The 26224-nt window shown below is 53.5% G+C and overlaps 2 protein-coding genes across 3 annotated transcripts in view; one reads left to right on the forward strand and one right to left on the reverse strand.

Annotated features, from left to right (window-relative positions):
• Nucleotides 1-2833: 2833 nt before the first annotated feature.
• ADI1 (acireductone dioxygenase 1) lies at nucleotides 2834-15479 on the forward strand. 2 transcript variants are annotated; one of them, XM_057558533.1, is made up of 4 exons: nucleotides 2834-3277; nucleotides 5027-5146; nucleotides 13104-13283; nucleotides 14452-15479. In XM_057558533.1, the coding sequence occupies exons 1-4, from the start codon at nucleotides 3158-3160 to the stop codon at nucleotides 14569-14571; spliced, it is 540 nt and encodes a 179-aa protein (XP_057414516.1). In that variant the 5' UTR covers nucleotides 2834-3157; the 3' UTR covers nucleotides 14572-15479. The 2 variants fall into 2 exon arrangements, with proteins under 2 accessions (XP_057414516.1, XP_057414515.1); XM_057558532.1 differs by lacking the exon at nucleotides 2834-3277 and adding an exon at nucleotides 3823-3921.
• An 8300-nt stretch (nucleotides 15480-23779) lies between these two features.
• Nucleotides 23780-26224, reverse strand: part of TRAPPC12 (trafficking protein particle complex subunit 12) — a 64715-nt gene continuing 62270 nt past the window's right edge. The window contains exons 11-12 of the mRNA XM_007195689.2: nucleotides 25222-25309; nucleotides 23780-25079 (exon numbers count right to left, since the gene is read on the reverse strand). Of these exons, the coding sequence (XP_007195751.1) occupies nucleotides 24837-25079; nucleotides 25222-25309 (331 nt within the window). The 3' untranslated portion in view covers nucleotides 23780-24836. The remainder of the gene's footprint in view (nucleotides 25080-25221; nucleotides 25310-26224) is intronic.

Here is a 26224-nt window from a genome sequence, read left to right on the forward strand (position 1 = left end):
CATTTTTGCAGATTATACTCCATTGTAAGTTATTACAAGACAATGGGTATAATTCCTTGTTGCTTCTCTATTTTACACATAGTGGTTTGGGTCTCTTCCGGAGAGCTGCATTCTTAAAGGGCAGGTGAGCGGAGGAGAGCAGCTTGGTGAGGATGCCAGGACAGTACCCGCTTCCTCCCGGGCTGCGTGCTGCAGGAACGGGGTGAAGCCAGGTGGGTCACGTTGTTGCTGCCTGAGCGTGGCTTGGGCCCCAGCAGTGATCGTGTCCTTCACAAGACAAAGCAAAACAAAGCCCCGTTTCTCTTAAGAAACTATGATGAAGTAGTAAAAATTATTAATTTTATTAATCTTGACCCCCCCCCACCCCGCGAGTAGACATCTTTGTAATAGCCTCTGGGGCAAAGCAGGAAGCATACAGAAAGCATCCCTACTGTTCGCCAAAGTTCCCTGGTTGTTTTGAGGGAAAAAGCTCTTGTATGATTGAGCTGTAAGCCGAGCTTGCCACCAAATAACTATGGTTATTCCACCCAGGGCGTTTGGCAGACATTTTCCCCAAAATGAACTGAGCCTTATATATATATATATATATATATATATATATATATATATATATATATATATATATAAATTTATTTTATTTTATTTTTGGCTGTGTTGGGTCTTTGTTGCTGAGCGCAGGCTTTCTCTAGTTGCGGCGAGCAGGGGCTACTCTTCGTTGCGGTGCACGGGCTTCTCATTGCGGTGGCTTCTCTTGTTGCGGGGCACGGGCTCTAGGTGCACGGGCTTTAGTAGTTGTGGCGCCTGGGCTCAGTAGTTGTGGCGCACGGGCTTAGTTGCTCCGCGGCACGTGGGATCTTCCTAGACCAGGGATCAAGCCCGTGTCCCTTGCATAGGCAGGAGGACTCTTAACCATTGCACCACCACGGAAGTTCCGGGCCTGTCTTTTAAGAAAACAACTGACAGGACTTCCCTGGCGGTCCAGTGGTTAAGACTCTGTGCTTCCAATGCAGGGGGCACGGGTTTGATCCCTGGTCGGGGAACTAAAATCCCACAAGCTGCACCATGAGGCCAAAAAAAAAAAAAAAAGAGGATATTTACTCTGGAAAATGGAAGTACGCAGGAGAAAAGTGCTTGGAGAAAGGAAGAGCAAGGAAGGAAGGTGGGACAACTGCACGTCAAACCCTGGCAGCGAGGAGGAGCGGGAGATGCAGGCGGAGGCCCGGGCACGTGGAGGGCAGAGAACAAGAGGGAGAGGTGGGCAGGCGCCAGCCACACGGGCCGAGGAGCCAGGGCAGAGTTGGCAAGGAGGGTTAGAGTCGAGCAGTGACATGATCTGGTTTGTATTTTTAAATACACGCTCTGCATAAGATGGACTGCAGTGGGGCAAAGATGGAAGCAGGCGGTCAATTTCAGTTGTCAGTTCCATGAGGCAAGAAGACAGGCAGGAGGAGCTGGGATGCAGGGATGTGAGTGGATTTGTGGTGTGTTTGGAAGGTCAGATCCACAGGATTTGCTGGTAGGTAGGACTGGATGTTGAGGGTGAGGGAGAGGAAACAGGAAAACCCCTGGGCTTTTGGATCACGGCACTGGGTGGTCGGTGCTGCTGTTTACGGAGTTGGCAAAGGACAGAGAGAAACATGTTTGGATGCGCGGGACTCGAGAGTTCGGTTTGGCCACGTTAGTTTTGCGGTACTTATTAGCCCTGGGACACTACACAAAGTTGTGGTCATGCCGAGAGGAGCCAGAACTGGGGCGGGGGAGGCGGGGGGAGTAAGGAGCGAGCTGAAGGAACAGGGAGTGGCGGCTGTGATGAACTGGCTGATAAGAACAGAGGCTGTGATTGGATCTGGGAACCTGAGGGAGTGGTGAGAAGGGTGAGGAGGGGAGAAGAGAGCAGTGAGGGGCAGAAAAAAAGTGGGCAGTGATGTCTCACGTGGAACCCTGAAGGATGGGCAGTAGTTGTCAAGTAAGGCGCTGGAGAGGCAGGCTCTCCAAGAAGGATATGGGCACACACGTGCCCACAGGTTGCATCCTGTATTTGCAGTCAGGGTGCAACAGAACAGAATGGAAATAAAAGTGTGCCCTTCACACAGTATTTCTGGAGGTTCTAGAGTCAGCTGTATGCTTTGGGGATGTGCTGTCTGAAAGCAGTCCAGCCTAAGTCCCACACGTGTTCTAGTTACCTGATTCCCTGTTAAAGACACTGGGGTGAATGGCTGAGATAAGCTGATCTCTTTGATTGATCGATTTGAAGAGATAAACCTAGGCTGATTGAGCAGCTGGATTTTTCCCCCCCTTGTCAGCTAAACTGATTAGAAATTCAAGGGTTGGGAAGCTTGTATTTATTCTAGGACATGACATTATATAGGAAAAGGAGATGAAATGAAAAAGGAAGCAATTTAAAATTATAGGGTGGTATTGCAGACTGCTGATATTGTAAACATGGGGGTGGGATGGAGAGTACAATATCCCACCCTGAATGATGCCGGGGGTCCTCTGTGGTGACTTGATCTGGCTTCAGGCCACAACTGTGCACCATCTCAGCGGCACGGGCTTAACAAAAATCACTCTTTTTTTTGGCATTTGCTTTCTTCGCTGTAAAATACGAACTATTTAATCTCGGTATAAATTGCTTCACAAGATGGCGTCTGGATGTTCAAGGAGACTGTAGCCCTCACCCCGCGAGGCATGTGCGCGGTGCTCGAGGGCGCTGAATTTTACCCGATGCCGCGCACCGGGAACACAGTGCCAGCCAAGCAACCCCTCCCCCGGCCGACTGAGCTCACGCAGGGCCGGGCCACACTCGGCCTCCTGCACGAGGAGCTGATTGACAGCCACGGGTGGGCGGTTGGCCCCGCTCAGGTTCGGCTCCGTGTGGTCACCGGGCCTGAGCCGAGCCGGCGGACAGCCCTCGGGGGACACCTGCCCCGCGCTCGGAGCCCATCCGCCGGCCCGCGGGAAGGAAGCCCTCGGCCCGGGGCCTTCGGAGCGCGTCCCGCCCGCTTTCTTTGCCCGCGCCGCCCTCCCTCCCTCCCGGCGGCTCCCGGGGGAGGGGTCGGGGGAGGGGTCGGGGGAGGGGCGGCCCGCGCGGGTCCCGGGCTCAGACCGGCCCGAGCAGGTTCGGGGTAAGGCGGCGGCGGCGCCCCCGGGCCCGGCCATGGTGCAGGCCTGGTACATGGACAAGTCGGCTGACGACCCGCGGCGGCCCCACCGCGGGGAGCCCGCGCTCCCGGTCGGCCTGGAGCAGCTGCGCGGGCTCGGGGTCCTTTACTGGAAGGTACGCGGGACCGGGGGCGCGGTCGGGGTCTCGCGGGGCGGGGGCTCCGGGGCGGGGGCGCGGGCGGGCGGGAGAGGCCTCCGCTCATATCCCCGCGTTCCCGCGCGCCCCGCGCCCCGGGGAACGGGGGCCGCCGCCAGGATGGGGCTCCCGCCATGATGGGGCCCCGTGCGCCCTGCGCCCTGTGCCCTGTGTATGCCCGGCGGCGGGGCCGGGGGTCGGCGTCCAGGCCGCGGTGCGCGCTGCGCATGCTCAGTAGCGGGGTGGGGGTGGGGGCGGGGTGTCGGCGCCCAGGGCGAGGCGGGGGGAGGGTCCGGTGCCGGCGGGGTCGTCGGCCGCCCGGGTTGAAGGCGGGACGGGCGCGGCGGGAGGGCTTGGGGTCCCTGCAGGGCCCGCGGCGAGGCGCCCCCCACGACCTCCTGGAAGGCGGTGTCTTCAGGGCGGTATCGTGTCTGTTCCGAGAAGAAAATAAGTTTGTTTTACTGCAAATCCCTGCCCTTCGGGTTTCGCGGTACATGTGACAGTTTAAGAGCAGGTGTGAGACAGCGGCCAACTTCTGAATGTACCCAAAGGATACAGTAAGACGCTGTAAGAGGCGTCTTTGCGGTTTCCAGGAGATCAGTCCAGTTTCTCCCGCCTTCTCGGTGCGCTCTGGGTGGTGAGGCAAAGGGCTGTCGACATTAAACTTGGTTTACTCGTCCTGTGTACTTTCGTACCTTTCTTAGTAACCACCGCGCTTGGGCAGCGACAGCAGGGGAGCCTTTTTGCCCGCTCTGTTGGTGCCGCCGCAGGGCGCAGGAAGCGCTCGCACGCGCGGGGTTTGAAGGTGGGCGGAGCCCTAGTGCACACTGTGTGGATCTGCTCGTCTGGGGAGTCGTCTTTAGCAGCTAATGTATCGCTGACTAGTACTTTGAAGTATTCTGAGTTTGCTATTCAGTAGTTGGGATGCCACGCGAATTTTATTGCAACATAAGGCAAAATATGTGAAATTCTTTGCCAGTAGCTTTAAGGAGGAGTTCATAGGAATGGTGTCTGGGGCCCACGGGGTGTGGTTCATGAAGAAGATGACATTAGAATTGGACGTTAAACAATTGATAGGATTGTGATAAGTGGAAACAATGAAAGACCGTTCCAGGCGGAGGAAGCTGTCAGCAGCAGGGGTGTGGGGCTGTGAAGCATCAGGTATTTTTGAAGAGCAGCCCATAATCGCATTTGGTTTAGAATGTAGGTGTTTTAAAAACAGGGAATAGGGACAGAGGAGTAGAAAAGGCAGTTGGGGCCAGGTGATAGAAGGCCTCGTGTCTCTGTCTAAGGAATTTGCCTTTTATTTGTAGGCTCTGACAGCTTCAGGTGTTTTGGCCCAGGGAAGCAAAGTAACCAACGAGATGCCATGGAGAGATCAGTCAGGCTTGCAGAGTGGATTGGTGGCAGAGGAACAGGACATGGCGGTGTGGACAGGCTGGAGGCGATGAGAGCTTCCCCTGGGCTCCTGGTGGTGGGACTGGAATCCCCCAGGCAGGACCGCTGCAGAGAAGGGAGGTGGGAATTAAACACAACTGCGTAGTTTTTAGCTGTTACGGAGAGTGGGAAAACCATTAAAAGAAATAGAGAAAGGAGGGGGAGAAAGGTTGGTTTAGTATGGACAAAGGACTAGATGATAAATTTGGAGTGTAGTCATACTGGAGATCCAGAAAGAGAATGTTTCGCTGTATTCATGTGACCTCCTGTTTGTGTTTTAAACTCTTTTAGCTGGATGCTGACAAATATGAGAATGATCCAGAATTAGAAAAGATCCGAAAAGAGAGAAACTACTCCTGGATGGACGTAATAACCATATGCAAAGACAAACTACCAAATTACGAAGAAAAGGTAAGGGAGCTCTAAATTATTTGAAAGGGGGAATCATTATATTTGCTACTGATAAACACAAGCTTTTCTTTCTTTTTTAATGTCTTTATTTTGGTTTTATATCAGAGTAATGCTGGCCTCATAGAATAGGCTGCGAAATATTCCCTCCCTCCTTTTCAGTTTTTTGGAAGAGTATGTGTAGAATGGGTTTAATTTTTCCTTAAATGTTTGGCAGATTTACCAGTGAAGCCATATGGGCCTGGAGCTTTCTTTGTAGGAAGGTTTTTAGCTACGAATTCAATTTCTTTACCAGATATAGGGCTATCCAGAATATCTGTCTCTTGAATAATCTTAAGTAGTTTGTGTCCTTCAAGGCATTTGTCCATTCCATGTGAGTTGTCAGATTTATTGGCATGAAGTTATTCAGACTATTCCCTTATTATCCTCAAAATATCTGTAGAATCTGTAGTGCTGTCTCCTTCATTCCTGATATTGGTAATTTGTGTCCCTTCTCTCTTTTGCCCAAGTCCCGCTAGAAGTTTATCAATTTTATTGATCTTATCAAACAGCTTTTGGTTTCATTGATTTTTCTCTGTTGTTTTTCTGTTCTCTATTTTCTTGAATTCTGCTCTTGTCTTTATTTGCCTTCTTCTACTCACCTTGGGTTTAATTTGCTCTTCTTTTTCTAATTTTTTAAAGTGGATGCTGAGGTCATTGACATGAAGCCTTCCTTCTTTTTTAATATAGGTGTTTAGTTCTGTAAATGTTCCCCTACGTGCTGCTTGAGTGGCATCACACAAATTTTGTTTGGTATTTTCATTTTCATTCAGTTTAGAATATCTTCGAATTAATTTCCTTTTTGATTTCTTCTTTGAACTATATAGGTTTCTTGACATATGTTAGTTTCCAGTTATTTGGGGACTTTTCCAGAGATTTGTCTTCTATTACTTTCTGATTTAGTTCCATTGTAGTGAGAGAGTGTATTTTGTATGACTTGAGTCCTTGTAAATATGTTGAGTCTTGTTTTGTGGGCCAGAATATAGTCCATCTTGGTGAATGCGCCACGTGAGCTTGAGAAGAATGTGTGTTCTGCTGTTGCTGGTTGAAGTATTCTGTGAATGTCAGTTATTTCCGGTTGATTGATGGTGCCCTTCAGTTCAACTGTGTCCTTCCTGTTGTCAGAGGCATACCTGTTCAAGACTGTTATGTCCTCTTGGAGATTCGACCCTTTTGTCATCACATAGTATACACCTTTATCCCTTATGAGTTTCTTGCACTGAAGTCTGCTTTGTCTGAAAGTAATGTAGCTCCTTGAGCTTTCTTTTGATTAGTGTTAACATGGTGTTTTTTTCTCCAGATCTTCACTTTTAACCTATTTGTGTATTTATATTTAAAGTGGATTTCCCATAGACGGCATATAGTTAGAGGGTTTTTTTTTTTTTTTTTTTTTTTAAAACAATGATCAGACGTTGATTCTTTTTTAAATTAATTAATTAATTTATTTTTGGCTGTGTTGGGTCTTCGTTTCTGCGCGAGGGCTTCCTCTAGTTGTGGCAAGCGGGGGCCACTCTTCATCGCGGTGCGCGGGCCTCTCACTGTCGCGGCCTCTCTTGTTGCGGAGCACAGGCTCCAGATGCGCAGGCTCAGTAGTTGTGGCTCACGGGCCTAGTTACTCCGTGGCATGTGGGATCTTCCCAGACCAGGGCTCGAACCCGTGTCCCCTGCATTAGCAGGCAGATTCTCAACCAGTGCGCCACCAAGGAAGCCCCAGTTAGAGGGTTTTTTGTTTGTTTGTTTTTTATCTATTCTGACAGTCTCTGTCTTCTAATTGATGGATTTAGACCATTCACATTAAATTGATTATTGATGTGGTTGGATTGATATATACCATATTTGTAACTTTTAATTTATTATACTTGTCCTTTATTATTTAAAAAATGTACCCCTCTTTTTCTTCCTTGTCTGATTTTAATTGAGCATTTTGTGTGATTCTGTTTTCTTTCCTCTTAGCTTATCATTTAAAAAAATGTTTTAGTGGTTGCCTTAGAGTTTTATATTCTGGACATAAAACCCAGGAAACTCTGGGGCTCCCTTTAATACTGGGCTTCCCATGCCAGTCCACGCTTATCCTCCTGCAGTTCGTCAAAATGACCCCATAGGTGTTCCTACCAGCTTAGGCTTCAGAGGCTTCTGCTCTAGGTAAACTGATCTCAGCTGTGACTCTGGGTTCACCTCTGTCTGAGAATTCAGGGTAACGTTTTGCCCTGTGATGTCAGTCCCCTGATGGATCTGAGAACAGTCATTGATTTCAGTTTGTTAAGTTGTTTTCTTGTTGTGAGCATGGGAGTGACAACTTCCAAGCTCTTTACCTGTCGGACCAGAAACCAGAAGTCCTCTCCTTGACTTATCCACCTGCCTTCAAGAATTGTTACCACTTCATGTGTTGGAAGAACCTTAAAGTCATATGCTTCCTTTTCTCCCCTCCCTATCTTTGTGCTATTATTGTCAAACATTTTACTTTTATAAACCCCACACTCTATTGTTTTTATTTTCACGTAGTAAATTATATTGTGAAGAGGTTTAAATCATATTTAAAAATACTCTTTAGTTACCGTATAGTTAGCATTTCTGGTGCCCCTTACTCTGTTGCATAAGTCCATGTTTCCATTTGGAAACCCAAGTCTGAGTTGGTCTTGGTTGATTGATTTATCTTCTGGTTAAAGGTCATGTTTTCTCGCTTCTTTGCATGTCTGGTAATTTTTGATTGGATGCCAGACATTGTGATTTTGTTCCCTTGGGTGCTGAATATTGTTGTATCAGTATAAATATTTTTGAGTTTTGTTCTGGAATGCATGTAAGCTTATTGGAAACAGTTTTATCCTTTTGGGTCTTTCCTTTAAGATTTGTTAGGTAGACCAACCTATAGCTAATTATTCCCCACTAATGAAGCACAGTTCCTTTGTGTACACCACACAAAGCCCCGTGAATAGTGAGGTTTTTCCAGTCTGACTGGTAGGACAGACACTGTTCCTGGATGGGTGTCAGTGCCAGGAACTGTTCCTTTCAATCCTGAAGAATCGAATGGTTCTTTTCCCAGCCTCAGGTAGTTTTCGTAGGCACATGCGTGTTCTGATGAGCTCTCAGAAGAACACTGGAGGGAGATCCTGTGCGGGTCTTTGGGATTTTCTCTGTGAAGTTCTCTCTTCGGGTACTCCCGTCTTGCATACTAGCTCCCTTGGTCTCCCCAGATTCTCAGCTCTGCTCTTCAGCCCAGGGTGCTCTGCCTGGGTCCCCCGCTCCCTGCACCACCGCCTGAGAACTCTCTCAAGGTGTAAACTAGAGCAGGAGCAGGGTTCCCGTCTCTTGTTTCCGTCTCACGGGTCACTTTCTTCCCTTTCCTGGTGTCTGGTATTTTGCAAACCATTATTTCTTATATTGTGTTTGTTTTGATTGTTGGAGGTGGGAGGGGAAATCCAGTTTCTGCTACCCCATCTCATATGGAAGTGAAGTCAGGGTATTTTTAAGTTGTTAGTTTTATGGTAATTCCCGGGTGCCCGTTAATAAAGAAACTCACTGATCCTTGGCAAAATGAGAAAACAGATGTGCAGAGTTTTTAATAAGTTAAACGACTGCCTTGTTTTTGAAATTGTTATCTTTGCTTTCTCAGGAATAAGGTGACTCCTTTATGAAACAATAGCGACAATAATAGTTGTTTTAGAAATTTTCTTTCTTGACAAAAGTTGGCAGCTGTGTTGGTCCCAAGACTTTTTCTTTGATCGTGCTGAGCTATGAACTGTGAAGCTACGGCCTTAGATCACTGAGCTTTAGCCTCTTAATCTTATCATTGGACACCTGGAGGGGACCGCTTCCCATGGTCATGTTGATAAAGCCAGGCCCAGAACCCAGGTCCTCCTCCTGGTCTCAGGCTCTCTCTGCTGAACCCGCCAGGAAGGCTCCCTTCCATTAGCTTGGACGTCTTCTGTGTGTTCCTGAAAAAGAAAATAGAAGTAGGTGAACCAACACTTAACACGTTGACCGAAGAATGAAAGTGGTGCAGCGACACCGAAATTGTTTAAAATAGATGTGTTTTGTGGTTTTTATCTCCTTACTTTGTTCTATATCAAATTATTCTTGTCACTCAGAGTACAAATATTATAACACCTTACAAAATGATGGAAGTTTTCACCAAGTGCCCTACTGAGTCATGAGATCCTCCGAGATTTAAATGGTGTTTTCTTACTTGGAATTTTAGATTCCCATCTTCCGCAGAAGGGGCTCATATATTGTAAATGCTAGTAGTTAGATTATTTTTATCATTACCATCTTGTAGAATAGCTTCTCTCCTGAAATAAAACCCTGTTCCTAATATAGGCTTATCTCTCTTGTTCTTCTAAAACGAGCTTCTTTATTATCTGATTATCTCGTGTTTGCCTTAGGTTTCCTCATGGTTAGACTCAGGTTATTCTACAGAAGTGTTGTTGTGTCTGCCCGGGGTACCCTGTCGGGAGGCACATGCTGTCAGAGGGTTGCGTCACCGGTGATGCTAAACTTGGTTAGGCTGGTGCCCATCAAGTTTCTGTGTTGTGAAGTGACCATTTTTTTCCCTGTGTAATGAATAAGAAATTTGTGGAGAGTTACTTTTCGACTGTGAATACCGTGTTTTCTATCAAACTTTGCCTCGGCGATTTTAGTAAATCCTGATGGTTCCTGCCTGAAACAGCATCACTGTCAGGGTAAGAACGGTGGCCTTCCAGCCATCGTCCTCCTGTACTGAGTTGGCCTCTCCGTTCTCTGCTGTTGATTTACATCACTACGGGCTTATGGAGTCTTATTTTCCTCATGGCTCTGTAGTCCATTCCTGCCGTGATCCACTTTGATGTTCAGATTGTTCCAGACTTGGCAAGTGGGCACCCCTCTCAGTGGCCCCTGCCCTCCTGACGCGTCCCCTCATGTTTATCAGCGCCTCCGTGCTTTCTGGGTCAGCGTGTTCCAGGCTTTTCCCCTGAGCCGGCCCTGGAATTGGCTGTTCTTCCGGGGACTTGGAAACCCAGACGGGGCTCAGTGCCCTCATTGCTACTCTGGGGCCAGTGCCCCAGGTCCTTCCGCCAGCTGGATGAGTACAGAGAGAGAGAGAGTGTGTGTGTGTGTGTCTACTTGTGTGTGTGTATTGTGTCCGTGTGTGTGTGTCCGTCTGCATATGTGTGTGTGTTTGTGTCATCTGTGTGTGTCCATGTGTGTGTACATATGTGTATGTATGTGAGTGTGTCCGTGTGTATATGTGTGTCCATGTCTGTATGTGTGTGTCCGTTTGTGTGTGCACGTGTGTCCCTGTGTGTCCGTGTGTGTCCGTTTGTATGTGTCCGTGTGTGTGTCCCCGTGTGTGTGTCCGTTTGTATGTGTGTGTCCGTGTATGTGTGTCCGTGTGCCCGTGTGTGTGTCCGTGTGTATGTGTGTCCGTGTGTATGTGTCCGTTTGTATGTGTGTGTGTGTTCCCCGTGTGTGTCCCCTGTGTGTCTGTGTGTGTGTGTGTGTCCGTGTGTGTGTCCCCGTGTGTGTGTGGCCCCGTGTGTGTGTGTGCACATGTGTCCCTGTGTGTCTGTGTATGTGTGTCCCTGTGTGTCTTTGTGTGTATGTGTGTCCCTGTGTGTCTGTATGTGTGTGTCCGTGTGTATGTGTGTGTCCGTGTGTATGTGTCCGTTTGTGTGTGTGTGTGTGTGTTCCCCGTGTGTGTGTCCCCTGTGTGTCTGTGTGCGCGTGTGTCCCTGTGTGTATGTGTGTGTCCGTGTGTATGTGTGTGTCCGTGTGTGTGTGTCCGTGTGTGTGTGTGTCCGTGTGTGTCCGTGTGTGTGTCCCCCGTGTGTGTGTGTGCCCCCGTGTGTGTGTCCCCCGTGTGTATGTGTGTGCCCGTGTGTGTGTGTCCGTTTATATGTGTGTGTCCCCGTGTGTGTGTGTCCGTGTGAGAGAAATCGTGGTTCACGCTGACGCCTCAGAGTCCCGGCACGCTCGTCAGGACCGCCCCTCAGTCTGTAGGGAGAGACTCGGCTCTCTGTCCGCCCACAGCAGGAACGCGGCGCCAGTCCCATCGCTGCTTCTACGCACCCCGTGGTTCCGGGGTGGCAGCCGCACCCGCACCGTTCCGAACAGCAGGCCGGGCCCTGGAGCTCCAGGCTTGTCTGTGGTCCTGTCTCAGACTGGGGATGTAGTCAAAGTAACGTGTTCAGAAGGCACTTAGATGAGTTTTCTCTTCCTTCTTTGGTTATGAGTATATTGCTTGATTTCAGACTTGTGGCCCCCCTCCCCGCCCCCAAGCTTGTTTTCACTTTATTTATGTCTCTGCACAACATAACTAGGTTCTGAAGCCAAAATTCTACAACAAGGCAGATCCGTCTCCCTGCCGCCTCCACGCCGTCCCGCCGACCCCCTGTCGTGCGCCGCGCTCCTGGTTTCCGGTGATCGTGATGGCGCTCATGGACGCTGTGTGTTCTCCCGCTCTCTGCTTGGGCCTTTGAATTGTTTCCAGTGTCTTACAGCCAGTACGGCAGGGCGTAACGTGTGCATCTTGTGTGTCGCCAGGGCGTCTCTTCAGGGTGAACCCCACGAGGGGTGTGGGGTCAGCACATGCTCAGTTGTGCTGACCCTCCAGGGGCTCTGGGCCCCGAGCAGCGGGGGGCCCGTCCTCGCAGCCTCACCAGCCCACGGGGTTGACAGGGAGGTGTTCATGTGCTTTACTCTGTCAGTGGTGATTTTCCAAACATCTGTGGATTTTCCAGAAATGTGCAGACATTATTCGAGGAAAGCTTTACAACTCCTGCGCAGGAGGGGGAGAGATGGGAGATCATAACCAGGCAAGATGGGCGTTTACTGTAGAATTCCTTCAACTTTTTTGCGTATTTGAATATTTTTATTATAAAACGTTAGAGGGATAAAGATCTGAAAAACACAAAAGTACATTTGGACAAGTGGAAAGTGTTTGTTGAGATGGTGACTGCCTTCCTCAGATGCACACGTGGCTTCTGATCTGCCCGTGTGATCAATGCGACTGCCGTGTGCATTTGGTCTCGTGATGGTGTGTGCGTGTGATCACGTGATGTGTGTGATCAGCATGATGGGTGCGTGTGATCACGTGATGTGTGTGTGCGTGTGATCACGTGATGTGTGTGATCAGCATGATGGGGTGCGTGTGATCACGTGATGTGTGTGTGCGTGTGATCAGCATGATGTGTGTGTGTGATCACGTGATGTGTGTGATCAGCATGATGTGTGCGTGTGATCACGTGACGTGTGTGATCAGCATGATGTGTGCGTGTGATCACGTGATGTGTGTGATCAGCATGATGTGTGCGTGTGATCACGTGACGCGTGTGATCAGCATGATGGGGTGCGTGTGATCACGTGATGTGTGTGTGCGTGTGATCAGCATGATGTGTGTGTGTGATCACGTGATGTGTGTGATCAGCATGATGTGTGCGTGTGATCACGTGACGCGTGTGATCAGCATGATGGGGTGTGTGTGATCACGTGACGTGTGTGCGCGTGTGATCGCGTGACGTGTGTGCGCGTGTGATCGCGTGACGCGTGTGATCAGCATGATGGGGCGCGTGTGATCGCGTGACGCGTGTGCGCGTGTGATCAGCGTGCCTGCCGTGTGCGGTGCCGGCGCCAGGATGTCTGCGTGGGAGCCCAGGCTGTGTGACGTTGGGCTGGCGACCCAGCCTCTCTGAGCCGCATCCCTGGTCTGTCAGCGGGGGTGCCAGAGGGCTCCTGAGTGAGTTGTTAACATAAGCTGCTGAGAACGCTGCCCGGCACGTGGTGAGTGCTGTGTGCTCATTTCTTTTCCTGCTCGCCCACCGGTAGGTTTCATGAAACATTCTAGCTCCCGCCCCCTCGTACGTGTGACGATATTTCTTATCTTGCGGAGCGCGTGTCGGGCACCTCAGTCCTGGTCTTCAGGGCTCACGAGAACCCCCTCCTGCTCTAGATTAAGATGTTTTATGAGGAGCATTTACACCTGGATGACGAGATTCGCTACATCCTGGACGGCAGTGGGTACTTCGACGTAAGGGATAAAGAGGACAGGTGGATCCGGATCTTCATGGAGAAGGGAGACATGATCACTCTCCCCGCCGGGATATACCACCGCTTCACGCTGGACGAGAAGGTGGGCCTGCGGTCCTCTCTGCTGGGGCCTGGTCTGTGCGCGGACGTGGACACACAGCCCTGCCGCCTGAGGCGAGGATGCCACCTCTGAGCGAGTGGCCGGCGCCGCGTGGACCCCACCCGCCCGGGCCGTGCACGCCGGTCAGCGGGAGGCATCCATCCAGGGGTCCGGCTTTGTGAGGGTCTCAGGGTCGCTGCCCCCTTGTCATTTTAAGAGCATTTCAGTTGGGCCTCAACAGTCGTGCACTAGAGCCATCAAGACCAGCCACAGAAGCAGGAATAGGGCGGCTCTGAGGGTCTCTGGGTGTGATTTGGACGAATCTGAGATTTAGCACGATTTTTGGCTAGGAAATGAACGCACTAGGTTTACAACTCAGGATTATGAGGCGGTGTGTGAAGAAGAGTCGCCTTGTCACCCCTGTTCCCAGCGCCCAGTATCTCTCCCTGAAAGTAACCACTATTATGTCCTTAAAAATCTGCTTAGAGTGATGTCACCCATATCAGGCGAATGTGAGTCAGTATTCTTTCCCTTTTCCTCAGGAGGTAGCCGACTTCTGTAGGTGGGGCTGCATTTTCCTTTTTTCTGCTCGCGGTGCTTTGGGATCGTTTCGTTTCAGGATGTGAAGGGCCTCGTTCCTGTTTACAGCTGCCTGGTGTCCCACTGTGGGACGTACCCTGATTTATCCCATTGACGGGTGACCCCTAAAGATGGGTACGCCACCTGTTTCCAGTTTTTTGCTGTTGTAAACGGTGCCGTAATAAGTAACCTCACACATTCGTCATCTTGTACTTACGTGAGTGCACCTGAGGGATAAATTCCTGCACGTGAGCCCTGGATGGACAGGTGCCCACGTTTCTATTGTGACGCAGGCTGCCCTCCCTTCTAATTCGTGGGAAACCGGTGCCAAAGGAAGCAGGAGGGGAGGAGGGGCACTCGCCCAGGCGGGGTCAGCGCTCACGGCTGGCGTGTTTGCCGAGGGAGTGCAGGGTCAGCGCTGAGCTGGAGCTGCAGATGCTTTGGCCGCCCGAGCACGAGGCCTTCTCGCCGTGGCACTGACACTGCCTTTCAGAAGATGGAAGAAAGTGCTAAGACGCAGGGATAAAACAGCAAGGAGCGTTAACCTCCGTAGCTGGTCTAACCGTTGCTGCTGTGTTTGCTTGTTTTCTAGAACTACGTGAAGGCCATGCGGCTGTTTGTGGGAGACCCAGTGTGGACGGCGTACAACCGGCCGGCTGACCACTTCGAGGCCCGCGGGCAGTACCTAGAGTTTCTGGCACAGACGGCCTAGCGGTGCCCTGGGGCCTGGCGCACCCTGGCCCCCCTTGTGAAGGTCCCAGACCTGATGGCAGCAGAAAATCAGTCGTATTCTCTTTGCTTTTGTGTTGTAGACTTGAGGCTAGGTGAGCTTTCCTCTGCAAGATTGTTGCATCAGAATATGTTTTAATGGGAGCAGCTGTAGAACCGGTTTGTACATGGAAGCACCTGTGGAGATCTGGGCAAATCCGCTCATTTTCTCTGATTCAGGATTAGTGGTCAGTGGCCCTGTGTCAGCTCGTGCCTTCAGCTGTGACCCAGTGAGTTTCAGCGCCCCAAACGCAGCCACTTAGCTGCCCCATCTGGACCCGATTCTTGGGCTTTAAGCAGATACCAGGCGAGGCCACGCCTGCCCTGTGCGGAGGAGTGACAGTGGATGACAGGAGTGGACAGAGAGAAGACGCTTTTCTCCCAAAATACGGGGGAAGCTGGGTAGGGGGTGCTGTGGGGGACGAGCTGGCGTGTTAGGGGGACCCTCGCTTGATTATGCCACGTTCTTGTTCAAAATAAAGTAGCTGCCCTAATGTTAGGCTTGTGGCTTGGAGTTACCTTATATTCTGGTACATATGGTTCCTTAAAATCATCCCCTTTAGATCCTTTGTGGGATTGTATGTGTGTATAATTAATTATTTTATCTGGGTTATTACTTGTTCCAGGTGAGATTTCTAGGTTAAACTCCGTACAGTAAATCTCTTTTACAATCAAGCCTTTGAATTTTAACAGAATAACTTGTACCTTTTTTTTTAGTTAACAATTCTGAGATACAGTTATACCTAATTCGTTATAACCATAGAAAAACCCTAAATTAACCTCATGTTTGAAGGGAAGTTTGCTTTAAGTATTTTTTTTAAACTGGATTAAAAATCTTTATGTTAAAAGTGATCTGTCGGGACTTCCCTGGTGGTCCAGTGGTTAAGACTCTGCGCTCCTGATGCAGGGGACACGGGTTCGATCCCTGGTCTAAGATCAAACTGGGAACTAAGATCCCACATGCCGCGCAGCGCGGCCAAATTAAAAAAAAAGAAAAGCGATCTGTCATCACTTCCACATTGTTCTTGGGGGCGTGTGTCCACGGCACAGAGGAAATTCTGAATTTTAGGATTAACGCGGCAGCACGATGATACCACCACCAGCCCCCCAGGGCCCCGCGTGCTGCACCTCCCCGTCCTCCCCTTGACGGGGCTCCGGGGACGCCTCGAGCAAGGGCGGCGCCTTCCGCAGGCCTGGCTCGGCGCCGGAGAGCACGGGCCTTCGTGTGTTCAGTCAGGACGCTACGTCGGGGTCTCCCAGGGGCTCGCGGCTGTGAGCCGAGCTGTCCGTCTGGAGCCAGGTGCGCCCGCTTGCTGAGTAAGACACGTCTCCACGTGTTGTTTTACAAATGTGTCCTCTCTCGAAAGGCACGTAGCACTTCGTGGAGGGCGGCGTACGGCTGGGATGTGATGAGCCAGAACGTGAATTATTGCCCTTGGGTGTAGCTTCGCACTGGTTCACGTGTCGGCACCTTCCCCTTGTTCCTACTGAGGGTGTCTGCCGTGCACCCCGACCGTGCGAGGAGACAGCCCGGTTTGGGCCCGTTCCCTCCAGAGGCCGGCGTGGCCGAGCCGGGAAACGGCCAGCCTTGTCCTGTCGTGATCCAGATGAAACATGTAGCAAACTGACGTTTTAGCCGCTCGGTACTTCCCCTGCTTGAAATCCAGCCTTCAAGGCTCCTGCCTTCCTACGGTGTTCCCGCTCTGTGTGCTTCGTCCGCGGCTCCTGAGTGGGCGCAGCCACGTCGTCTCTGACGTTTATCCAGAAGGAAGGGTGGTGGGCGAGCAGGGCAGCCCCCGGCCTCTGTTGGAGAGAGCCTCCCGGCCAGGTGCTCCACTGATTGTCGCTAATTAGAAGCAGGTAGAGCTTTGCGGGTACTTAGATGTTTCTGCCCTTCAGATAAGCGTTCTCATCTCCTCGTTCTGTTCACACCCACAGAGAAGTTGTAAGTATATTACAGTGAATTTCCCTATATTTACTTTCATCTGTGTTCACTCACGTACCAGTGATATTACTGTATACGTTTTGAAATGTAAGCTATTTATAATCTATTGAGAGAAAAAATGCAGTCTCCTTTCGGTAACAATATATCTACATACATTACACAAAGAAAAATATTCTCAGTAGTTTTCTCTGGATAGTAAAATGATAGATTACTGATTACGTTTTTAGTTTTGTCCATATATAGTTGATCATTTGTCTACAGAGAACACAGTAAGCTACTCGTCTGAACTCTCAACGTTAAGACTCCTAAGTCGGCCTCCAACAGAAGGGAGTGTGGTGGTCTCGTCAGGACTGGGATTGGGGTGAAGCAGGAAGGGCTGCGGGGGGCTTGGGGCGCAACCACCCCACGTCTCTCTCGGTTTGCTTTCTGGGTCCCTGTTTCTCGTGTCTTGTCCCCGGGCCCTGTGTCCTAATTTTTGGTTGAGAAAACATGGCCGCTAGATTCAATTCTTGCATCAAAGTAGTGCTTTAAAATATGAAAGTGTCGGATGCCGATCTTGCCAGAACGAGTCAGTTGTATGTACGAAGCCCAGGTGCAGCCTCCTGTCTATCTAGTGTGGCTTCCCTGCCACTCGGCCGCCTCCCACTCCCCACCCTCCGGTTCCCACCAGGCTCAGGAAAACCAGACGTTTACACCCAGAAGCTGGTGGTAGTGCTTAGAGAACTGGGAGGAAGCATTCGTTTGGACCGAATTGTTGGTAAGCCCCAGACGGCTTTTCGGTTTCCTTGGGACGAGTTATCCCGAGTGGAGGTGGAGTCAATCTTTGTTTAAGGAGGTACTGATGGGATGACCAGCAGAAACGCAAACGAGGGCGGTGCTCAGCCGCACCAGGTGGTGGTACGCGCTGATCTGCCGGAAGTCAGGAGCAGAGCCCCCCTTCCCTGCAGGCAGAGCCAGAGCTCAGACAGGCGAGCAGGGCAGGAGGAGGTGGTGCCCGGGTCGAGCAACCCGGGGCTGGCGGGGGGGGGTGGCACGTGGAGGCTGGTGGGCAGGCGCTGAGGGGAGGGCTGACGCCTGCTGCCAACGAGGCGTAGCCCAGGTGATCGGCCTCGTCCCACCGGGGACCCCGATCCTGTGCTGCTCCCAGGAGCTCAGGCCTCGCAGGGCCGGCGGGAGTGCATCCGGGCGACGGGCAGGTGCCTGACCCTCAGTCCCGCAGGTCGGCTTCATCCTCTACCCCTCCCGCCGGGGAACTCGGTGCAGACGAGTTTGGGGCCTCGCTCCTCGCAGCCCACTGCCCGGGAGGGGTGGGTCTCTGCCCAGCTCTTGCCGCACGCTTCCCGGGGCTGGCGGTCTGGGTCGGGAGCTCAGGGGAGGGGCGGCGGGTGTCGCCCACGTGCGGAAGGAGCAGCGCGGCTCCCGGATGTGGGGCGGGGCCGCTCCGGCTCCACGCCTGGGCGAGAAGCCGCGGCCTCTGTCGCTGTGCGAGCGAGCCCGTCTCCCTGGGCTTTAACACGCCTCCCCGGCAGCCGGGGGGCGAGGGCAGACAGCCCCTGGAGGCGGATCGGAGCGGGGTTCACGCGTGCTTTGCGGGTTGCAGCTCCTCAGAAGTGAAGGCAGCCGCAGGCCTTGCTGCAGGGAACGGCCGCTCCGGAGCCGCCTGACGCGGGCCGAGCCCTGTGTGTCCGTCCGTTCCCGCCACCAGCGGGGGACACAGCACGGACCCCGAGTTCCCGCAGCAATGGGGCAGCAGGTGACCGGGAGCAGGGGCCGGCAGGTCGGGTGCTGGGGGGCCCCTTCCTGGCGCAGAGGGAGAGCCAGCCCGGGGGTCTGCGGCACTGACGCCCTCGGGGGCCCCTCCTGACGCCACCCCACTGGGGCCACTCGGCCCGTGGCACACTGACAGCGGAAGCTGAAGAGCTTTCCCTTGGGAAATGAATTCAGGCTCCTTGTGTTGGCGCAGAACGCCAGCCTCCCACGTCCAGGAGCGGTGGCGAGCCCTCCGCGGACCAAGGGGCTCCCCCGGCTGCCGAGGCCGACAGGCAGCTCAGCACCGGTACTGAAGCAAACAGCCCTAATCCTGCTGACGAAGATGGGAAATCTGTTTCCAAAGACGTTGAGCGTGGGCGTGTGTGTGCACGTGTGTGCGTGTGTGTGTGTGCGCGTGTGCGCGCGTGCGCACACCGCAGCCCCGGACAAGGGTGCTGCAAGCTCCCAGCGTGCGTCCTCCCCGTCTGCTTGGGGGCCCTGAGGCGGGAGGGGCCCTTCTGGAGGCAGGGGAGGAGCCTGGGGGGCCTGGGGCCGCTTGTTGGCGCAGCCGGGCCCTGCTGGGTTCGGAGAACCTTCGGCAGCTTCCCAGGGAGCAGGTGCTGCTTCTCTGCGTTTCCAGGTGTTCTCAGGTCTCTGCCTTAGGACGTTGTTATATTTCAAAGCATCCCCTGAAATGCGGTGTCGGCCAGGGTCCTGCTGGTAGGAGGGCACCCAGGTCGGTGGGTCTGGGGCTGGCTCGTCCTGCAGCTCAGCACCCTGGGCCTGTGTGCACAGCGACCTGCTGTGGGATGAGGTCTGCTTTTCCAAGGAAAGAAGCACTCCGCTCAGACCTCCTCCTTTGTCTTCGTTTTGTTACTGTATTTTAATGCGTTTTATTATCCAGGTTTAAGATGCTTGTGTTTGTTTTGCACAAACTCTTCCAAGAAATCCCCAGTTCTAAAACCCAAAGGGGATCTCATCGGAGTGATACAGGAGCCCAGCAAAGGATACAATGAAATCAACGCGATTTGCTTTTGCACCCATGTTTTTGGGCCGCTCCGTCGTTAATTAACCCTGATGAGGCAGGACTGGTGAGGCAGGACGCGGGGTGCCCCGACGTTATCGATGGCCCCTGCGGGGCACGGAGGGGGCACACAAGGACACGCTGGCAGAGCCACGCTCCCTGGGGGCTGTAGAGGGTGTAAGGCAGAGGGGCCACCCGCGCGGGCCCGGAAGCACGGCAGGTGGTTTGTTCCCAGGTATCTAACAAATCCGCTTTAATCCTCCGAGAGTGCTACCAGCAGGGGTTGTGGGCTGGATACTAACCACCAAAAATTCACGTCAGCTGGGACCTCAGAGCGTGACTTTATTTGGAAATGGGGCCTTTGCAGATGTTATTGGACAGGGCTCTCGGTGAGGTCCTCCTGGGTGAGGGCAGGCCCTGAACCGAGGCCTGGGGGCCTTACAAGAAGAGCAGCCACGGAGGCAGACGTCGTGTGAGGACCCCTGAGGACCGAGGAGGGGGCTGCAGCCGGAGCCCCCAGCGGAGCCCCGAGAGGAGCCGGGCTCGCGGACGCCTGGGGTGCGCACCGCTGGCCTGCACGGGAGATGGGGCACTTGGGTGGTGTCCAGCCGCCCCGTTCGTGGTGATTTGCTGCGGCAGCTTCGGGAAACTAACCCAGTCTTGTCCCCGATCTTTCAGATGAGACCCCGGGGCTGGGAGGGTTCAGCTTCCCGCCCACGGTCGTGCAGGCGGTGAGCAAGAGGCTGGCCCCGGGCCGGCGTCTCCCCGGTGCTGAGTGTGGGGAGGACCCGGCACACCCGTGGGCCAGGAGGGGGCCCCGGGCACCGTCCCCGCTGCTCCCAGGAGTCCCGGGTTGTCGTCCTGGTGGACGGCGCCCGTCTCTGAAACCAGAACCCTTTCCCCATGGCCGCCGGCCCTGCCGGTCCTGCCCCAGGAACGTGTCTGTCGGTGCCCCCGTCTCTGTTCCCCGGGCTCCGCTGGTCCCCGGACCCCCCCGCACGGGTGCACCCAGGTCACGTCCTCCCGGAGGGATCCTTAGTTGAAGGCTCCTGACTGGTGGCCGGAGTCCACCCTGCTCTCCGCCCGCACGTGGCCACCTGGCATCACAGTCACCCTGGGCGCCCGTGTTGTCTGCCGGCCACATCGGCGCCGTCTCGAGGGGACGTCCTCCGTGGGCTGTCCCGTCGTCTTCCTGGCTGAAGCGAGTCTCTCCCGCGCCTTCTCCCACCTTGCCCGGCACCCGCCAGACGCCCTGCTGGCGGGAGTGACTGGGGTTGGCCGTGAGGACCAGGCGAGGGGACCCAAGGCCGTGGAAGCTGTGCTGAATCACGGCGCTGGTGGCCCAGCCGACCTCGCTGAATGAGCGGCCCTCGCGCCCAGGTGGCGGCCGGGGTCTCGGGGTCGCAGCCCAGCTCCGTGCCGGCCGGGCCTGGTCCTCACGCGCATCCGGCAGCGTGCGCTGCGTGGGGTCCAGGGCGAGTGGCCGCTCCGGCCCCGGGCGAGCCTCACGGGGACGGAGGGACCGTCCCGGGCTCCACAGGTCTATTTGAGGGAATCGTCCTACACAGCCCGTCGTGTGTGTGTGTGTGTGTGTGTGTGTGTGTGTGTGCGCGCGTGTGCGCATGTGCACACGCAGGGGAGCGTCACAGTACATGAATACACGCGTCGCTAACCCTAACAATTCCGAGGCAGCGTGTGAAGCTGTCGCCGGCCCCTTCCCCCGAGGGGCCCCGGCCACGCCCCTAGAAAACGCACGAGGTCTACCTCGTGTGCGGCCGCAGCACTGCTGGGTGCAAGGCTGCTTTCCTGAACTGCACGTCTTGTTAGCGACAGCGTGTGGAAGGAAGGACTGACTTTCTCAGCGGCTCTGGAGTATACGGTATGGACTGAAGTATTTGTATTTCGGACGGGGGGACACTTAACGCCGTGTCCCGGTTTTTGGTTTGGCTTTGCTTTCCGTGACCGCGAAGGGTGCCGCACACCCTTGTGGGTGGTGGATCTCGGGCGCCTGCGCTCCGGCAACACCAGCGCCCCCGCCAAGGCTGTTGGTGAAGACGACCCTCCTCCTCGCTCTGCTCCCCTCACTCCCGTGTGCTCCCTCCTCCCCGGGCCCTGAGGGCTGTGGAGCCTGGAAAGCCCTGCGCTGCGGCTCCCACCGCCAGGCCGGGCCTCGCCTCTCCCGGGGCGCTAGCGCTGTTCCCCGCGGGCCGCTGAGGCCCCGGGATGACGAGGCTGTCTGAGTGTCCCTGTGTCGTGACGCCGGCTGGCCTTCCGTGGCAGCAGTGGGAACCATCCTCAACCAGGCGTCAATTACTTTGTATTTCCAGAAATCGAGAGAAAACATAAAGGATGACATTAAACCACCATTCTAAAAAAAGGACTGGCCCTCCGCAGACACTGGTGAGTCTCCCAGGACCAGCCCCAGCCCCTTCCTCGCTCCCCTGGGACGCTCACTGAGCCACGTGGTTCCTGCACCTGTTTTTCTCCAGTTCTGCAAACGTGTATCTACAAACAATGTTTGTACTTCAAAAACAAATGGCATTTCATTGTATATACAATCCTAACCTTGATTTATTTGAGCAGGTTTCGGATATGTCCATGTGAATACATGTCCAGACCATTCCTTTTCATCGCTGTATATACTGTTCAATTATAGAGCACGTCACACTATCACTATGATTTTTAAATCACTTTTTATTTTTTAAAGGCAAGACATTTACCAGTTTTGATGATTTTTTTCCCTCTGGTTATAAAAACAAAACACACACAATGTGGAAAAATGTGAGGTTCAGAGTCATAGAAGGGCAAATAAAAATGCCTTTGTGCCCATCCTTGCTGTGACTGTGATTTAACATCTAGTATTACTTTTCAGTCCTTTCCGTTTACATATGCACATATTACGTAAATACACATTTCTTTTGAGTACTTTTCCATGTCGTTAACTTTTTAAACACGATCTTGCATAAACTCGTCTTAGGAATGTGGGGCAATTAGTGAAACCACTCCCCTACTGTAAAACGTTGACTCAGTTGCAAACTCCTTTTCCAGAAAAGCTCATCTCCTTCTGCTCCTACAAGCCAGGTCTGGGCATGCATCCCGACCAGGTTCGTGGACTGTCAGGTCTCCCGCCTGGTGAGCATTTGGCTGGGGGGTGGCGCTGGCCCCGTCTCGGACTGGCTCGTGCTGGCTCAGTCACTCCTGGGCTCACTGGCTGCAGACGCCGTCCCAGGCCTGAGGGTGCCACAGCGGACAGGCCGCCCCGCGCCCTCCAGGGCACAGGTCACGGAAGGGCGGAGGCGAGTGGTGGCAGGGGCCCTGCTCCCCCGCGGGCTGCCCACAGCATTGGCGCAGGGACCGCAGGGAGGGGAGAGGGTGTCTTGCCAGCTCAGCTGCTGTGACAGATGCTACCGACAGCGGCTCTGGGGGCGGGAGGTCCGAGCTCCAGGTGCCACAGGGCTGGCAGCTCCCAGGCCTCGCTCCATGGCCGAGTCCGCACGTGGCCTCTCCTCCCCACCCTGTGACTTCATCTCACCTGTGTCACCTCCCTGAAGGCCCATCTCCACAGACAGCCTCGCTGGGGTGAGGGCTTCAGACCGTGAGTTTTGGGGGGCCTCTAGGGGAAGAGCTTTCTGGGCGCTTCCCAGGAGTCTGTGTGATGGGCGGAGGGGTCCTGGGTCTGGGCCCAGGGCGTGGGTGCAGACCCAGCCTCGTCCCCTGGGCCAGACCTACCTCGTGGGGGTCGGAGGAGACCACACACGGCGCTACCTGATGCATTTACTCTTGAGAAATTAAGGTAAAGGAAAACGGAGTGTAAACTAGATAAAGTACAACTGTTACCCTAGACCCTACAGACACCCGGGGCGCGCTTCCCTCGCTGCCTCCGAGGATCTGCAAACGTGCGGAGCCCCAGACAGCAGGGGTTTAGCGCTTGCCCTGCCTGTCTCGACGCCCCCGGAGGGAACGGGGGGTCGGGGAGGGTGTGTCCAGGATGCAAATACCGATTTACTGGGGAACCTGGAGTCCGGTTTCTGACTGGCTTGGCCTCCGCCCCCGGGAGCCTGTGCAGTGTTACCTGCTCTGTACACAGCAGACCCGGGAAGGACGGTTCCGGAATCCGAGGGGATCCGAGCGGGAGCCTCCCGCCCCGCGCAGGTTCAAGGTGGAGGCCGAGCCTTGTTTACCAGCACCTCCCACCCCCTGCCACCAGATTTGAAGGAAAACCCTCAAAGTGAAGAAATTAAAATGGCGTATTTTGGGGCTTTTGAGACATAAGGAGTTCTGATTTTTCTTCTTGAAAAGAGACGATTTTAGAACCTCCTTGGTATCCCACAGTCCTCTTGGTGGTCTCATCATCTTTCTCTCCTATTTATTTTAATGTGTAATGAATCCGTACTTCAACAACAATTGCATTGGGACCATCTGCCCAGTAGATGCTGCATTTGTGTTTTTACTTTATTACAAAAATGACCAGAAATACAGCTTCGCTTTGCTTTACGCAATAGATGTTTATCTCAGTCTTTAAAGTGAGTTCCATTTTTTTTTTTTAAATAATTTATTTATTTATTTATTTATGGCTGTATTGGGTCTTCGTTTCTGTGCGAGGGCTTTCTCTAGTTGTGGCAAGCGGGGGCCACTCTTCATCGCAGTGCGCGGGCCTCTCACTATTGCGGCCTCTCTTGTTGCGGAGCACAGGCTCCAGTCACGCAGGCTCAGTAGTTGTGGCTCACGGGCCTAGTTGCTCCGCGGCATGTGGGATCTTCCCAGACCAGGGCTCGAACCCGTGTCCCCTGCATTAGCAGGCAGACTCTCAACCACTGCGCCACCAGGGAAGCCCGGTGAGTTCCATTTTAAAGTGTATTAGAATAGCTGGATATTTAAAGGACCCTGGCCAGAGTTATTTAGTGAAGAAGCACTCACATACTTCAGAGACTTTAAAATCAGGAGTGACCATGTAGACAGGACTGCAGACGCCCTGACCCTCAGACCTGAGAGAACACGTGTCCGCACTGTGAAGCCCACCCTTGTTCTGTGCAGTAGGGCCCGAGTTCTCCAGAACCCACCCCCAGGCGTCCCCGTCCCTGCTCCCTCTGATGTGCAAATGCAGGAGGAGGAAGGACGGGTTCGTTCACCCTTCACCAGGCCCGTCCGAGGTGACCAGCACAGGCTGGGAAAGGATCAGAGGTGTGGACGCTGTTAGCTTTGGGACGTGGGCGGGGACGAACGGTCTCTCTTCCCCCTTATCTATGGATCCTGTAGAACATTCAGGCTTGGAGCGAGAACGGTTTGTGTTACATGGCTCAGCTTAGCACACGAAGCAGGTCAGCTTCCAGGAATGCACAGGAGGGGCCGAGGCGCCCTGGACCCCCTCCCTCGGGTTACGTTCACCCCGCGTGTGCAAACGGCTGGAGCGGCCTGGGCCTCGGCTGGATGGAGAAGGCCGGCTCGCAGACGCCAGGGCGGGGGGTTTGTCGGCTCGGGCCTCAGGCGGGAACTAGGCCAGCTTGAGGCACTGCGTGTTGAAGCAGTCCCCCTCCTTGCTGGCCACGGCCTCGAGCAGGGCCTGCTTCTTCTGCAGACTCCGGGACGACTCCAGCTCGTACATGGTGGTCAGGTTGAAGAGCGCGCTCTCGTGCAGGCAGTGCCGCGGGTCCTGCTGGGTCATGGCCTCCAGCTGCCGCAGCGAGTCCTTGAGTCGGCCCAGGTAGAGCAGGCACACGGCCGCATTGTTGTTGGCCTGGAGGGGGACACGCAGCACTGGATGCGGCCTCACGGGGCCCGAGGACCTCCCTGGGCCCCAGGAGAGCGCCCGATGCCGGCGGACTTGTCGGGGGGGGCGGGGGGCACGGGGGGGAGCCACCTCTGCTCGGGGGTCTTACCACCGCATTTGCTGGGTCAATCTTTAGAATCTCTGTGAAGCATCTGTGGGCGTCTGCAAAGTTATTCTGACCAAGGTGAAGGAAAGCTCTGGAAATAAGCGATACACAGAGGATTAACCAGGAAAGTCAGGATGCGGGCAGGTGTGTGGCAGCAACACCAACGGGGCAGCTCCCAGAACTGGAACCCCACGGGGAGGACCAGGCAGCATTGGCCCCTCAGGCGTCACCCGAGCCAGGTGGTGTCAGTGCTTTCCGGATGTGGCAGGGGACAGTGCATTCTGGGGATCAAACTGCACTGGGTCTAACATCTGTTAGTTTAATTCAATCCCTATCAAAATACCAATGGCATTTATTCACGGAACTGGGATAACAAAATTTTAAATTTGTAGGGAAACACAAAAGACCCCGAATAGCCAAAACTATCTTGAGAAAGAAAAGTGGAGCTGGAGGAATCATGCTCTCTGACTTCAGACTATACTATAAATCTACAATAATCAAAACAGTATGGTACTGGCACAAAAATTGACATAGATCAATGGAACAGGATAGAAAGCCCAGAGGCAAACCCACACACCTACGGTCAACTAATCTATGACAAAGGAGGCAAGAATATACAACGGAGAAAAGTCTCTTCAGCAAGTGGTGTTGGGAAGACTGGACAGCCTCATGTAAAAGAATGAAATTAGAGGGAATTCCCTGGCAGTCCAGTGGTTAGGACTCAGCTCTTTCACTGCTGGGGCCCAGGTTTGACCCCTGATCAGGGAACTAAGATCCTGCAAGCCCCGTGGCATGGCCCCCTGCCCCGCAAAAAAAAAAAAAAAAAAAAAAAAAAATGCAATTAGAACATCCCTTCATGCTATACACAAAAATAAATAAACTCAAAATGGATTAAAGACCTAAATATAAGACCAGAAACCAAAAAACTCCTCGAGGAAAACATAGGCAGTACACTCTCTGACATAAATAGCAGCAATATTTTTTTGGATCCGTCTCCTAAAGCAAA

Source organism: Balaenoptera acutorostrata, chromosome 12 (genome assembly GCF_949987535.1).
Source record: "Balaenoptera acutorostrata chromosome 12, mBalAcu1.1, whole genome shotgun sequence".
NCBI classification, from domain to species: Eukaryota; Metazoa; Chordata; class Mammalia; order Artiodactyla; family Balaenopteridae; genus Balaenoptera; species Balaenoptera acutorostrata.